The 14,618-nt window shown below is 40.9% G+C and overlaps 4 protein-coding genes and 1 long non-coding RNA gene across 11 annotated transcripts; 4 read left to right on the top strand and 1 right to left on the bottom strand.

The window, feature by feature from the left end:
- Positions 1-150: 150 nt before the first annotated feature.
- On the top strand, positions 151-1,313 carry LOC138139355 (non-structural maintenance of chromosomes element 3 homolog). Its single transcript, XM_069059609.1, has 4 exons — positions 151-571; positions 617-806; positions 857-1,071; positions 1,125-1,313. The coding sequence occupies exons 1-4, from the start codon at positions 272-274 to the stop codon at positions 1,236-1,238; spliced, it is 819 nt and encodes a 272-aa protein (XP_068915710.1). The 5' UTR covers positions 151-271; the 3' UTR covers positions 1,239-1,313.
- On the top strand, positions 1,312-6,635 carry LOC138139335 (mutS protein homolog 4-like). Of its 2 annotated transcripts, XM_069059572.1 has the most exons (13): positions 1,312-1,454; positions 1,501-1,615; positions 1,669-1,742; positions 1,791-1,939; positions 1,986-2,170; positions 2,218-2,339; positions 2,387-3,239; positions 3,293-3,512; positions 3,559-3,774; positions 3,822-4,030; positions 4,153-4,342; positions 4,390-5,007; positions 5,056-6,635. In XM_069059572.1, exons 1-13 carry the CDS (start codon positions 1,394-1,396, stop codon positions 6,574-6,576), a joined length of 4,533 nt encoding a protein of 1,510 aa, XP_068915673.1. In that variant the 5' UTR covers positions 1,312-1,393; the 3' UTR covers positions 6,577-6,635. The 2 variants fall into 2 exon arrangements, with proteins under 2 accessions (XP_068915673.1, XP_068915672.1); XM_069059571.1 differs by having other exon boundaries at positions 1,314-1,615.
- On the top strand, positions 6,627-8,107 carry Chchd2 (Coiled-coil-helix-coiled-coil-helix domain containing 2). Of its 2 annotated transcripts, none has more exons than XM_069059615.1 (4): positions 6,627-6,781; positions 7,524-7,684; positions 7,735-7,932; positions 7,982-8,107. In XM_069059615.1, exons 1-4 carry the CDS (start codon positions 6,690-6,692, stop codon positions 7,990-7,992), a joined length of 462 nt encoding a protein of 153 aa, XP_068915716.1. In that variant the 5' UTR covers positions 6,627-6,689; the 3' UTR covers positions 7,993-8,107. The 2 variants fall into 2 exon arrangements, with proteins under 2 accessions (XP_068915716.1, XP_068915717.1); XM_069059616.1 differs by lacking the exon at positions 6,627-6,781 and adding an exon at positions 7,291-7,465.
- Positions 8,108-8,847: 740 nt separating this feature from the next.
- On the top strand, positions 8,848-10,674 carry LOC138138055 (uncharacterized). Of its 4 annotated transcripts, XM_069057776.1 has the most exons (3): positions 8,848-9,718; positions 9,758-9,817; positions 10,001-10,674. In XM_069057776.1, the coding sequence occupies exons 1-3, from the start codon at positions 8,928-8,930 to the stop codon at positions 10,623-10,625; spliced, it is 1,476 nt and encodes a 491-aa protein (XP_068913877.1). In that variant the 5' UTR covers positions 8,848-8,927; the 3' UTR covers positions 10,626-10,674. The 4 variants fall into 4 exon arrangements, with proteins under 4 accessions (XP_068913877.1, XP_068913876.1, XP_068913874.1 ...); XM_069057775.1 differs by having other exon boundaries at positions 8,849-9,817; XM_069057773.1 differs by having other exon boundaries at positions 8,850-9,342; positions 9,379-10,674.
- A 943-nt stretch (positions 10,675-11,617) lies between these two features.
- Positions 11,618-14,325, bottom strand: LOC138138056 (uncharacterized). 2 transcript variants are annotated; one of them, XR_011161951.1, is made up of 2 exons: positions 11,871-14,325; positions 11,618-11,818 (listed from the first exon to the last, which is right to left on the bottom strand). It is a non-coding gene; the product is annotated as an uncharacterized lncRNA (long non-coding RNA). The 2 variants fall into 2 exon arrangements; XR_011161952.1 differs by having other exon boundaries at positions 11,901-14,325.
- Positions 14,326-14,618: the final 293 nt, after the last annotated feature.

Genomic DNA, 14,618 nt, shown 5'->3' with positions numbered 1-14,618 from the left:
AGAATTTTTATTTAGATTCGGAATAAAACTCGGTCAACAATTTATTTTGTTCTAGACCGTTGGCAATATGTATAACTAAACATTTTTATACTTCTTATGTTCACTGTGTATATGAAGGTTTGTAGTTCAATATTTGGCCGATAGTCCGATAGTCGTGACGTTTATCACCGGACATTTGAACTAACCGACCTAACCCCAATTTTAGTAAATAAGTCCCAAACAACCGTTTGGCGATAAAGATCTTCTATAAAATCGATTTAATCGAGTTAAGATGCTACGGAGATCGTCGCGAAAGGCAGAGAGCCAGAGTTCCCAACCACAAAAAGAGACTTCTTCGAAATCGCGAGTGAACGGAGAGACGTCGCGCTTGGCGCGGTCTCAGAATGATCAACATGCGGTTGTTTCACAAGTTAATGTGGACGAACAAGTCAGTAATTGTGTGAGGTACATCGTGAATAATGCCGGACAAAACATGCATTTCCGCAAGGCCGACATTCAAAAACATTGCGCGGTCAAGGCGGGTCATCAGTTGCAACAAGTGATTGAGAAGATGACAGAAGTTTTGAAAAATGTGAGTTGTGCAAGATCGCCCCATGAGATTAATTGTGGATTTCAGGTTTATGGTTACAATTTGTTGGTGTGCGATCAAGCTGCAAACAGCGGTAAAGCGTACATCGTCAGCAATTCCTTACCTTACATGAACTACAGTGTTGACAAAAGTGAACCTGATACAAGAGAAGTTAGGAAAATATTGCTTTTGTTGATCTTGAGTCACATTTTCATGTCAAATTTTCCAATCACTGAAGGTATGGGACTTTAGGGCATTGTAATTTGCGTCATACTGGTATTCTTTCAGCGGCTTTGTACACGTTTTTGAAGCATTTTCAAATTGATCCTAACGTAAGACATCCACTGTTTGGACCAGTGAACGACTACATTGCAAACGTCTTGGTCAAGCAGAAGTATTTACAAATGGATACTGACCCCATCTCCAAAAAAGTCACCTTTTCATGGGGAGTCCGCGCTGAAAAAGAAATCAGCAAACATGAAATACTGAAATTTGTTTGCAAAGTGGGTAACAATACTTGTGTCAAATTTATAATCACGCTTGCCAACTTTTGCAGATGCAAGATCGCCAACCTAAATCCTGGACGAATCAGTATCGCGTCGCCGACGAACAGGGATTCGAAAACGAGCGACAAATCGAAGCGGACGGCATGGACGTCGATACGGACTAATAAATTTTACCAAATTGTTATTTTTTTATTGTAAAAACGAGACTATTTTGTACCCCTAATATAATTTGTAATCAAGTGGTTGTTTTTTCATTAACAAAATAATCAAGTAGGTGTCATTTTCGAGAAAGGTGGCCATTTTGTTACAGATATTAACAATGAATTTGAATCAATCTTTGATTCATAAAAAGACGCGCAAGGATGCGTCGGGGCATCCAGGTGAGACTCGATTTGTCAAAATTTCGTAATCTAGGTTTCGTTGTAGCGTTCAAGGCGAAGGAAGTGATGGGGCCGCCGAAGGGCCCCATATTTAGAAGCACCCGACGCAAGTCGAATTCTACGTCTTCTTCGGCGACAGTTTGGGGCAAGCCTCATCACAGGTACCTGTAGAAATACTATGCGTCTTGATTTTACGCAAAATCTTCGATTGCAGTATTTTCAACAACTCTACACTGCGGTCTGGGAGCACGACGATGTCCACTGAAGTCGAGTCTAGAGTCATCACTGGTTAGCGATTTACACAAAATGTGCACAATGTTTGTTTTTTTCTTGTAGCACTGACTGAAGGTCGAGGCGACGCTAGATGTGAAGTCGGTTTGGCCTCGATCGACCTGTCTCTACCCAATCTAGTCCTCTGTCAGATTTCCGATGTCCACAGTTATCTAAACACTCTGACCAAAATCAACATCCTGAACCCCACCGATGTGAGCCTCTCGTTTTTTACCGCTAGATCTCACTCTCCTCCTGCAGATAATCGTACCGTCAACGTTTCTCGACAGCGGCAGTCGATTAATCGACAAGGTGAAGAAGCAATTCCCTAATGTTAAAATCCTCGGCGTTCCGAGGAAAACGTTCAACAAGACAAACGGCATGGACAGAATCCTGGACTTGTGTTTACCCTCGAACAACGCAATTTGCGTCGGTTTGCAACACAAGTAAGTCAGTTGAGTTATTTTCGTCTTGTTTGTAAATACTCTTGCAGATACTATGCCCTCGCCGCTGCATCTGCCCTCGTGACGTACTTGCAAAACAATCTCAACATCTATAACGCGAAAGCGTCGATCAACGTGTCTTATCAAGAGTCCGAAGGCTACGCTATCATAGGTGCGTACTAAACCGTCCGTCCTGTTAACACACAACCACACTTGCAGATGTCTCTACCGCCGACCGACTGGAACTCGTTTCAAGCACCAAACCGGCCCAAGCCACCCGCTACTCCACACTTTTCGGCGTTTTGAACTACTGCCACACCAAAATTGGGGCCAGACTCCTGAGATCTACAATTTTGCAGCCCCCTTGTGCGCCTCGCATCATCGAAGAGACCTCCCAGTGCGTCTCGGAACTGATCAAGCACCCTCAGACGCTCGTCTCGATTCAAGCCATCTTGCAGAAAGTCTCGAACGTCGACCAGTTGCTCACCCTCACGAGTATGCCGTTCGGGACGAGCGACAATTGCTCAGTCAGACAACTGAATTATCTCTTGTTGCTCAACGGGATACTAGAGCTCGTCGAGCCCCTCAAAGGCGTGATTGAGCACTTTCAGCAACCGTTTTTTACGGAGTTGAGAGAGACTCTAGAGAGCGAGAATTTTGAGAGTATTACGCGTCAGATCAGGAATACGATCCATCCGTCAGCTCAGTTTGCCAAAAGCGAGGCCGGAGTGGCACAGCGTTGTTACGCCATCAAGTCTGGGATCAACGGGTTGTTGGATCTGGTGAGGAAGACGTATGCTGAGAGGTTGAACGACATGACGGAGTATGTCAAACACTTGGGGAACAGATACAACATGGCGCTCACGCTAGGGAATAACAATACGAAAGGTTATCACATCGTATTTAAGCTGAACTGTCAACAAAAGAGAACTTTCAAGAAATCGGATTTGCCTCCAGAGTTCATACAAGTGTACCGGTTGGCCGCAAGCTTCACGATGAAAACTGCAGAACTGATCAACTACTCGACGCGACTCGAAGACATCATGCTCGAGATCTTGAAAATCAGTAACTTGTAATGTTTTGAGAGATTTTGCAAATTTTGTCACGGACTAGTTATCGTTGCAGAATGATCCGCAACGTCATAGTCGAACTGAAACAGTACTTGGGATTTTTCTACAAGTTTTGCGAAGACATCGCACGTTTGGACCTGTTGCAGTCGTTGGCTGAAGCTAGCAGAAGGGGTCGCTACGTCCGTCCAAAATTCGGGGACTTCACCGAACTCGTCAACGCTCGACACCCAATGCTGGAGTTGCTGATTGGCGACCAGCGAGTTCCTAACCCCATTGTAAGTTGTCCGAGGGTCAAGACAGTTTGAACAAGTCTCGTTTCAGTCGATTTGCAAAGATTACAACGTGCAAATCATCACCGGTCCTAACGGTTCCGGAAAAAGTATTTACATCAGACAAGTGATGCTGCTGCAAGTGATGGCGCAAGTTGGTTGTTACGTTCCTGCAGATTCTGCTCTGTTTCGACCGATGAGTCGCATGTTTGCTCGAATCTACCTAGAGGACAACATGGAGTACGGAGCGTCATCTTTCATTCTAGAAGTAAATCGATTCGGTGCGATGAAACTCTCTAAGTTGGTGTTTTCTAGATGAAGGAAGTGAAATATATGATGTCGCTTCTCAGCGAGAATTCGTTGTTTATCATAGACGAGTTGTGCAGGTCTACTGCTGCCAACGAGGGGGCGGCTCTCGCCATGGCCATCTGCGAAAAATTCTGCACCACTTCGGTTTTTTTGTACGTGACGACGCACTACACCTCGCTTGCAGATCTAGTAGAAATGTATCTTAACGTGAGGGCGTAAGTAATTTTTGAAAGAGAGAAAGTGACATCTGTTGTTAATACTGTGAGGTGTAGAGTTGGCGCCATCTTGTGTTCGGTGTCGGAAACAACTTAGGGAATCACCGATTGTTTGGTTTTAGGTGGCAAATGGAAACGATCGCGAGTGGAGAAACTCCCCGAGAGCTGAGTCTGGATTATAAATTCAGGTTGATCCCGGGTGTGACTAGTTTAGAGCATTACGGTGTCTACATTGTGAAAAAAATATGGCCGGAGTCGATACTTCGCGAAGTTTATGACGTTTTGGACGCTTGCAAGAAGCAGCGATCTGGGGTATTTTTTCATTAATGGGTTTACATAATTTGAGTTTTTTTGTCCAGGACAGGGAATACGTTGGAATGAACGAATCGACGAAACTCAAGTACAAATTAGAGTCAAACTTGAGGAAATTGAAAAGTAGAGGAAAACTGACCAAAGCTGCGATTAACAAACTATTGAACGATTATCAAAACGAGTTGCAAAAAATCGACGTTCTCATCGATTTCAATATGGACAATGGCGAGTCTGGTGCAGATTTGAGCCCCTCTGAAAATAATTTCAGTGGAAATTTCCGAGTGGAAGAAGTCGCAACTCATCTATCATTGCTTGACGTTGCAACTCCCCGATCTGTCGAAGGCGCTTTCGAGACGTCGAGTTACCAAAATCTGTCGAATTTTCTGCGAGAGGACAGCGAAAACGTCAAGAAGTTAATCCCAGAGGTGACTTTAGCTTGTTCGGAACGTGAGTTTGTGTTGCCTGAGAGTCAACAGAGTGAAAGACAAGACAGTTCTTATTCGGAAGCTTCCACGGGCAAAGAGAAGACTCTGCCGGCGTCAACTCCAACTCTCTGGGGAGTCAACAGGTGTAATATGAGCGACGACGAGGTGAGGTCAATAGTGGAAGAGTTGCAAAGCATCAGCGAAAGTTTTTCTGAAGACGACGATTTTGATTTTTCACAAGTTTGTTTCGACTTTTCAAATTACGTTTTGCTGATTGTCGGTTTTTAGGAAAGTTCGTATAAGACTGCTCTTAGCTCGATTAATTCAGATTGCGGCGAAGACAGGCACGTTTTTCCCGTGGTGACGGTTGTGGAGGGGCCGCAGTGGTCGTCTGATTCTGATTCGTCACGCGACGTGAGTGAACCAAGTAGAACAAAAGAGGTTGAAGGGGGTTGCAGTCACTTGTCAGAATCTATGAGTTATTCGCCTTTGTGTCCGTCATCTTTTAGTCAAGATTTTGACGGTGATGAAGTTTCGGAGAATTTTGACCATACCGGTTTTTGTACAGGATTGGATGAGTTAAACGTTCCTCAAAGTAGTACTTCCAGTTCGCTACATTTTATGAGCAAAAATGGTGTCCAGCTTAGTGGAAATGGTGCAACAACGACTGACACGAATTTGGGGAACATTTCGATGAATAGAGACGTCGATAACATAACAATTGAGAATTTGAAGTCGGTTTCGGTCGCTACAGTTGAAAAGGCTTCGAGTAGCAATGAGAAGACAGGTCAGACTATTTCATCTAGTGCCAAAGAAAGTGACTATTTGATGGAGAATCAAAGTAAGCCGAGATATGTGAAGCGACTTAAAAAGTTTATTCCACCCAAGAAGCTTACGAAAAGAGAAATCGAGGAAGAGTTCGCTGAGCAGGACCGCAAGATTTATGAAGCCTCCGTTTCGGACTCCGATTTTTCGAAATATCTTTCTTTAATATTGAACAGGCCCTCAGTGAAGCAAGTACAAAACTCTGAACATCTCGCGTTGGTGCGTAAGACCGAGAAGGGAGTTGAAGTCATTCCCGCACAATCCGAACCACCGAAGAAGAGCAAACGTTGTCCGTTCCAGAGGAATCTGTCCAACAACAGCAACATCGACGTCTCGATCTTCAGCGACAAGAACGCCAAACATTTCGAGGAGTTTGTTAATTCCGATGAAAGAGACATCAAACGTTTCAAGTTCGATTTCGGCTCGCAGAAAAACAAAGTGTTCAATTTCCAACCGCAAAGCATCTCCGAATACGCGGCGAACGAGCAGTTTTTGTTCAGAGGCGACAATTTGCAGCCAAGCCAAGGGTTTCCCTCGTTGACTCCCGAAGGTTATTACAAACAGAACAGAGAGGACATCAATAACATCATGAACAAGTATTTGGGAAGAGGCGGAGAAGCGGGGCCGACACACGACTCGAATATCTTTGACAAAGCGGGACCGTCAAATGAATTAAGCATCTTTGACAAAGCGGGACCGTCAAATAAATTAAGCATCTTTGACAAAGCGGGACCGCCAAATGATTTAAGCATTTTTGACAAAGCGGGACCGTCAAATGAATTAAGCATCTTTGACAAAGCGGGACCGGCAAATGACTTAAGAATCTTTGACAAAGCGGGAGTAGCGGGACAGTCAAATGATTTAACTATCTTTGACAAAGCGGGACCGTCAAATGAGTTAAGCATCTTTGACAAAGCGGGGTCGTCAAATGAGTTAAGCATCTTTGAGACTTGTTCGCTCAACGAGATGGATCTAGAGTTGTAGTTTTTTTTGAGTCTTTTGTTTGTAATTGTCAAAAATAAAGTTGATTGATCTAGTTGTTGTGTGGGATTTTGAGTTTGTTTCGGCGCATTTCGAAAATTAATAGTACCGTCAAAATGGGGAGAAGGAACGCGGCCCCAGCCAGACCTTGGAAATCGCCGCCCCCAACCAGACAACCGCCAGTCAGGAAAGACAATAGACAATACTCGTGAGTATTTGTTGACGGTGGTAAACTCCAGACAGACACATTTACGACACGATTTCATATAAACCGTTTCGGCTTTTTCCCCAATAAATTGCGTCACTGGGGCCCTATTTTACCTCTTTTTCGTTGTTTTTATTTACTATCTTAATTGCTTGTCGTGTTTACGGTGAAAAAGCACGTGAAAATGACACATCAAATTATTTTGGCAATCGCAGATATCTATCTATACCTCAACTCTTTGTCGTATCATATCACGACATATTTAAAAAGGTTGCGCAAATTTTCGAAAGATGCTCCTAAATCGATTCACCGATTTATTTACAAATCATTCGACAAAAACTTCCGTCATTTTGCAAAAAATTCCTGGTCCGGTCCTGCAATATTGACGAACTTTGGTCACATGACGTCATATTTCGATCACACTACGCAACACGCACGTCTTCTATCCTCGTTTATTCCACGCGTTTAGAGCGAGACGGCTGCTTCTAGAACGTTCAAAAAAAGCATATATTTCTAGAAAGTTCACTCCGGTTTATAAAGCTCAGTCAGGCGATTTTACGTAATAGTATCTCAGATTTTGTGGTGGAATACGTTGTTTTTATCGATTGTGAAGCGAATAGAGTTAAAAGTGACAAAAATGCCACGCCGTGGACGTTCCGCAAGTCCCTCACGCCCCGCACAGAGGCAGTTAGTATCGCACAAATTTGCAAAAAGTGAGGTTATGGTAATTCATTGTTCCTTAAAGGACCACCCTCCCGGCGAGGACTCAGCCTAGCCCCCCCGCCACGACAGCTCCCGCACAGTCAGCCCCCCAACAGCCCGGATTATTCGGACAGATGGCGGCGACGGCCGGTGGAGTCGCCGTAGGCTCGGCCGTGGGGCACACGGTTGGACACGCTCTCACAGGTATTAACTCTTTTTGTGATTTACGCGGGGTACTAAGGCGATAGTTGCAGGAATGTTTGGTGGAGGGTCTAGTGAGCCAGCGCCTGCACAGGAGGCAGTGCCTGCTCAGCAAGGCAGTTACGGCGCTGAACCCACAGGTCCTTGTGCCTGGGAGATCAAGCAGTTCTTGCAGTGCGCGCAAACACAACCAGATCTCACACTGTGTCAAGGATTCAATGAAGCAATTCAGCAATGCAAAATTAGAAACAGTGAGTTAGATGAGTCAAGGTGTGCAGATGATAATATCTTTGATTTCAGATATTCAATAGATCGGACATAGTTAATTGAAATTCTAGTATAAAAAGATGAGGATGTTCGAGGTAGGATCATGCCCAGATTCCATTCTTTAGTGTATGATGAAAATTAAATAAAGCATCAAGATTACTGGGTTATTTTATATGATTTTTTTGGTTATGTTTTTTTGATTATTTATGGAGCAATATAGTTTTTGAGAAAGATTGTAATTCATTACCTGCAAAATACTAAGTTGCAGTTTGTAATTTTGTAGTGATGAATAAACGGAAAATAACTAGAATTATATGTTTATTTTTGTAAGCGACCATTTTGCGAAAGTAGGTCCCTTTCCTGCCTTTCCTTCAAATTAAACGATTTGACATAACAGATGGCGCCATTGATATTGTTTCAACTGTTTCAAATTTTCGAAAAGATGAAAAACTATTTTGTAGTTTTTTCCAAATCTCGTTGTCAATCAGCAGTTCTCAAAATTTTTAAGAATATTATAGAGATGGTAAATGGAGATTTCCACATTTTGTTGGTGTAACGATTAGTCAAATTTCAAATAAGAGGAACTGAAAGCAAAAAAACACGACAAGGAATAGATTTGTGCAAAAATTCTGTTGTATTCCCTTTTTGTTACTGAATGCGTGCATTACCATCCTGTGATTACCATCTATACTAAAGTCGGTATTGTAGAGAACTGTAGTTAATACTCTTGTACAAAAGCGGTAATGTTATTTACTCCTGTTATTTACTTATTACTCAAGAATCCAATTTGAACATTTTAAAAACAGACCGCCAATTCTGTGAAATTTGATGACTGGTTGTCACGCGGGTACTCACGAACTATTTTTATCTAATCTCAATCGACCGATTAAATCATAACGAGATTTATTAATACCGGTAAGCGATGAAATTTTTTTCATTGTAAGAAATCAACTGCTTGCACAGCCGCAAAAATATTAGAATGCAGTTGACTACAGTTTTAATAGTTGTCATAAGTTTCGCATCAAGTCGGTCGGATTCTACAACATCGTGGATCGAACCGAGTTCCACAAAGTGGACGGATTCCACGTGGTGGACTGATTCGACAACAACATGGGTAAATCCAAACACCAATCCAGATTGGACGACGTGGACAGATTGGACGTCGTGGACTGATAAAACAACAACGGAAATAAATCCAACCACGACGTGGACAGATTGGACCTCTTGGACTGATAAAACAACAACGGAAATAAATCCAACCACGACGTGGACAGATTGGACGTCGTGGACTGATAAAACAACAACGGAAATAAATCCAACGACGACGTGGACAGATTCAACATCCTGGACAGATTCTACTTCATGGACTGATTCTACTTCATGGACTGATTCTATTTCATGGACTGATTCTACTTCATGGACTGATTCTACTTCATGGACTGAAACCACGCGGACACATTCAACATCACGGTCCGATTCTACCTCATGGACAGATTCTACTTCATGGACTCAGCCCACGACCACGTGGACAGATTCAACATCACGGACAGATTCTACTTCATGGACTGATACTTCAACGTCATCTATAAATCCAACTACAACCTGGACTGATTCTACTTCATGGACTGAGTCCACGAGGACACATTCAACATCACGGTCCGATTCTACCTCATGGACAGATTCGACTTCATGGACTCAGCCTACGACCACGTGGACAGATTCTACTTCATGGACTGATACTTCAACGTCATCTATAAATCCAACTACAACCTGGACTGATTCTACTTCATGGACTGAGCCCACGACCACGTGGACAGATTCTACTTCATGGACCGATACTTCAACGACATCTATAAATCCAACTACAACCTGGACTGATTCTACTTCATGGACTGAGTCCACGAGGACACATTCAACATCGCGGTCCGATTCTACCTCATGGACAGATTCTACTTCATGGACTCAGCCCACGACCACGTGGACAGATTCAACATCATGGACTGATTCTACTTCATGGACTGATACTTCAACATCTATAAATCCAACTACAACCTGGACTGATTCTACTTCATGGACTGAGCCCACGACCACGTGGACAGATTCTACTTCATGGACCGATACTTCAACAACATCAATAAATCCAACTACAACCTGGACTGATGAGCCCACGACCACGTGGAAAGATTCTACTTCATGGACTGATTCTACTTCATGGACTCAGCCCACCACCACGACGACAGATTCTACATCTTGGTCAGATTCTTCATGGACTGATTCTACTTCATGGACCGATTCTACTTCATGGACAGATTCTACTTCATGGGTTCAGCCCACGACCACGTGGACAGATTCCACTTCATGGACTGAGCCCACGACCACGTGGACAGATTCTACTTCATGGAGTGAATCCACGACCACGTGGACAGATTCAACATCATGGTCCGATTCTACTTCATGGACAGATTCAACATCGTGGACAGATTCTACTTCATGGACTGAGTCCACGAGCACTTGGACAGATTCAACATCGTGGACCGATACATCAACAACATCGATAAATCCAACCACAACCTGGACAGATTCTACGTCCTGGACTGACTCAACCTCAGCAACAACTTCAGTAAATCCCACTAAAGTTACTATGTGGCTCAAACCCACAATAATGATCATTATGTAATAACAGATAAAAGTATTGTTACTCAATAAAGATGATTTCATATCGTCAATGCTACGTTAAACTTGTAGGTAGGTACCTATATTTAATCGTTATTCTGATATAATTCCTGAGAGTAAAAATAGTTTACACTTTATCTTTCAATTTATTTTCATTGTTCCAATATAATGTACAATATGCAACATGAATTGCATAAACCACAACCAGAAAATGCGAATTCGAGAAAGTAAGGTTAAGTAGTTGTTCGTTGCCAATCAACAATCTGACGAAACATTTTAATTAATCTCAAAAAATAAGTTATACAAGTTACAGTTTCTACGTATTTACATGTTTAAAATGTTAACTGTGTAATTTTTTTAGCAGCTAAAATTAGTCGTATCAAGGTCTTAAAATGACGTAGGTACATAACTTTCGATGCACCAATTGAGCGCATCAGTCGGAAAAAACTCGGGAGTTTTTCCTTTCGCAAGAAAAAAAAAAGTTGAAGTTCTTCGCAAAAGTCATTCTCATTAAAGTGTCAAAATAAAAACAAAGAATGGTGGATTGATTGTATTGATTACTAAATGTGTAGTAAATTGTTTTTTTTTTTCTAAACTAGGCAAAAATTAATAGGGATTTTTTTCTTTTTTGAATTTTTTATAAATACAGTTTAAAATTTGTAATGAAATGTGTTAGGAATATATTAATATACCCATTAAATGTAATGTTTCAAGTACCTGTATCATTTTAAATTTATCTTGTGTTTAAGAATACGTAGGAGGATTGGGGGAATTATTTTGCTTTTCAAGAAAAATTGTGGAATTCCCTATTCATTTTTGCTTAGTTTATAATTGCTTAAAAAAATTGATATTCACGCGTGAGGTGGGTCATTTTCTTGCATATATTTTTGTGTGCAACAGTACGCGAAATGATCACTTCGCATACCGAGAACAGGCTGCGAAATTCAATTTCGCAGCCGCTGCCTTGGCGACGGCCGTAAAAGTAAGCATGTAGGGTTCAATATAATCGGTGTTTATTTCTAGCAAACTAACTAACTAAATACAAGTCACAAAAAGTAAGCAGTGTATCTAAGAGAGAGGTTAGAGGAGCTGAGTCCCTGCGAAAGCAAAATTTCTTGTAAATGCTGGCTGGATGTTGATCTTTTGTAGGCGTCTCTCGATGGTATGGTGTCGGCGGGAATGGTTGACCAATGGGGGCTGTGAGGGAGGGCAGATCATGCAACTTATCATAACATAACTTAACATTTACCTTCCACAATAAATAAATTCCAGTACCTACCTAAGTAAACCAATACAACGTTTTCCGACACCGTTTTCACGTTCTTCTTGTCTCTAAACGTCTAAAGTCACTGTAACGTTTTTCATATTGCCGTTTCGATTTTTCAGGTTTCAAATGCGACACTGCACAATTTATAATATTCTTTAAATCTGGATGAGTAAGTACTATTGCGGGCAAAAAAAGTGGGATATCAACGTCATTGTCTTGATTTTTAATGTGAAATAACCCTTATCTGATTCTAATCCTACTTCGAATTGATTGACGTTGTCATTAAGTATTGTAGGTTGCAGCGAATGATTGTAAGTAAGCACGTGGTGAATATTTATTTAAAATGCAAAGTCCCAATTAAAATCTACCTTTATCAAAAGAAGACGGCATTTGGAAAAGGAAAATAGGAGTATAAAATAAATTTTTAAACTGTCAGCTAGAATATTGTCAAAAAAATGACAACAAAGCTTGAACTACATCGAATTTTTCAAAACTGACAGAAATTTGATGTCCCACTTTTTATGCTCCCAATAGTAGGTACACGGAACTGAAATATCGTAATTTTCTTCCGACATTTCTACATTTTTTTTCAAAATGAATTGTTTTATTTATGTCGCCACGTCGCTATAGATAGCGACGTGGCGACATGTGAGCCGACTTTATCTCTGACTGTGAAGGAAATTTTACGTGTTCATTTTATAATTACAAATTTTCGATTGCACACAAAATGTTGTGTACACCGTGGCTGTTGTGTACACCGTGGCTGCGAAATCCTTTGCCGACGTTGAGATTGTTTGCCTCGGCCTAAACGGCCTCGGCGACAATTTTTCTCTCGGTACGTCAAAGAACGATTTCACATCCTTGATATACCTACAAATAACTATTTTTGTTCGACACTGTCAGAATTTGAAAATTTTCTCCTATGTGAACGGATTTTGATAAATGTCACAACTTGTCAAAACGAAACGTCAAACTAATTTTAAAGGTTTTAAGCGTTTCACTCGCGTTTTAAAATGGCCCACGCGTGCCAAAAAAGGCCCAATTTACACACAAACTCGTCAAATAAACTACTATTTTAACACTGTTGTAAGATTGAAACTATAGAAACCATACATAACAGTGTGTGAAATGCGATGTCACACACTTAAGCTTTTCTGTTTCTCACTTCACGCACTGTTTTCTATTAGTTGGTTACCTAGCAACATAGTCACTGGCACTGTGTTGATACAAAAATTTACTTTTGAAAGCAGTTATATTAGAAAAAATATTGTTAATATTTCGTGCGTGAAGATGTTTTTTGTGCATGTAAAGGTCTTTTACGCCGAGACGCAGGTCACTTCACGCACTACGTTACAAGAACTTTTTGCTTGTACATATTTCAATTATGTGATGTAAATATTATACGCCATTTTTAATACACAAACACAAGCAAGCCGTTGGGAGAAAAATGTTATTAAAAAAAAACCTTTCGTGTCAAGCCATATCATCATAAAAAAATCAAAAGCAAATACATATTTATAAATGTACTATTCCGGACACGGAATCTTGGCCAACATTTTTTAGACATTTCTAAAAAAAATGATGTAAACCAATCATTAGTGTCATAAATGAATGACAGTTAGTAAAAATCACTTTGAAGCTTTACTTGTGATATCAAAAAAGCAGGGAAATGGCATTATCGAGTCAAAAGTTGGGTTATATTCAATAAAGGCCAGTTCACACATATTTGTCAGTTAAATGTCAGTTGTGGCCAAGATTCCGTGTCCGAAATACATAGTACTATGGTGGACAATAAATTTACGCCGGCAAATTTCTGACATTTCAAAAAAGTCAATGCAAGCGACAATTTATTGTCATTATGACTGATGTGTCAGTTTGTCAAACTGAAGCTTTTTGGCGTTTCCTTCGCCCTTTTCGTAACTTACAGATCATGACGCACTAGCATACCTAACTGTTTTGTAGTACTTAGCACTTCTCTCTGGTGCACGCTTCTTTTCCCAATTTTAATTTTGATTATCGCTGTCACGATGACAAGAATGGCAAAAATCGAAAATGGGATTAGTTGAACATAATGCCAGCTTCACATTTTGATGTCAAGCCAATGACAGGCCGGCCTAAATTTATTGTCCGCCATAGTACCTACAGTCGCGAGCAATAAATTTTGGTCGTCAAGATCATTCTTTGACGCAATTGAAAATGCTCCATTGTCAAACAGTCGCACATATCATAACCTATCATCATGTTGTATGACATTAATTGTCATTTTTTTCTCTTTTTTTTTGGCACTTTGTTGACATGGGCATAATTAGGCAGGGAAATTTTTGAAATCTGTGACAATCTAACCAAATTTTGAAATGACATTGACGACCAAAATGTATTGCTCGCGACAGTACATATTGGGTGATTCAAAATGATTGTGGCCAAGTATGGCAACTATGTATGAAAATTTATGTGGCAACTGTGTGGATGAGGTAGAGTTGTCATTTGTATGACATTTCATAAGCATCATTACACATTGATTTGACAGTTTTCAAAATTGCGCGACTATGAACTGTTAAAGAAATATCAACTCTACCCTACCCACACAGTTGCCACATAAATTTTCGTACATAGTTGCCATACTTGGCCACAATCATTTTGAATCACCCAATACTTATAGACTTATACGTATTACAAGTTTGAACAACTTATTAGCATATCATTTTCTTCTTGTTAATTTGATGTTTTGAT

The sequence above is a fragment of the Tenebrio molitor genome, chromosome 9, assembly GCF_963966145.1.
Source record: "Tenebrio molitor chromosome 9, icTenMoli1.1, whole genome shotgun sequence".
Classification (NCBI taxonomy): Eukaryota; Metazoa; Arthropoda; class Insecta; order Coleoptera; family Tenebrionidae; genus Tenebrio; species Tenebrio molitor.
Note: the sequence above shows the minus strand (reverse complement) of the source record. Positions and strands in the feature narration are given on the sequence as shown.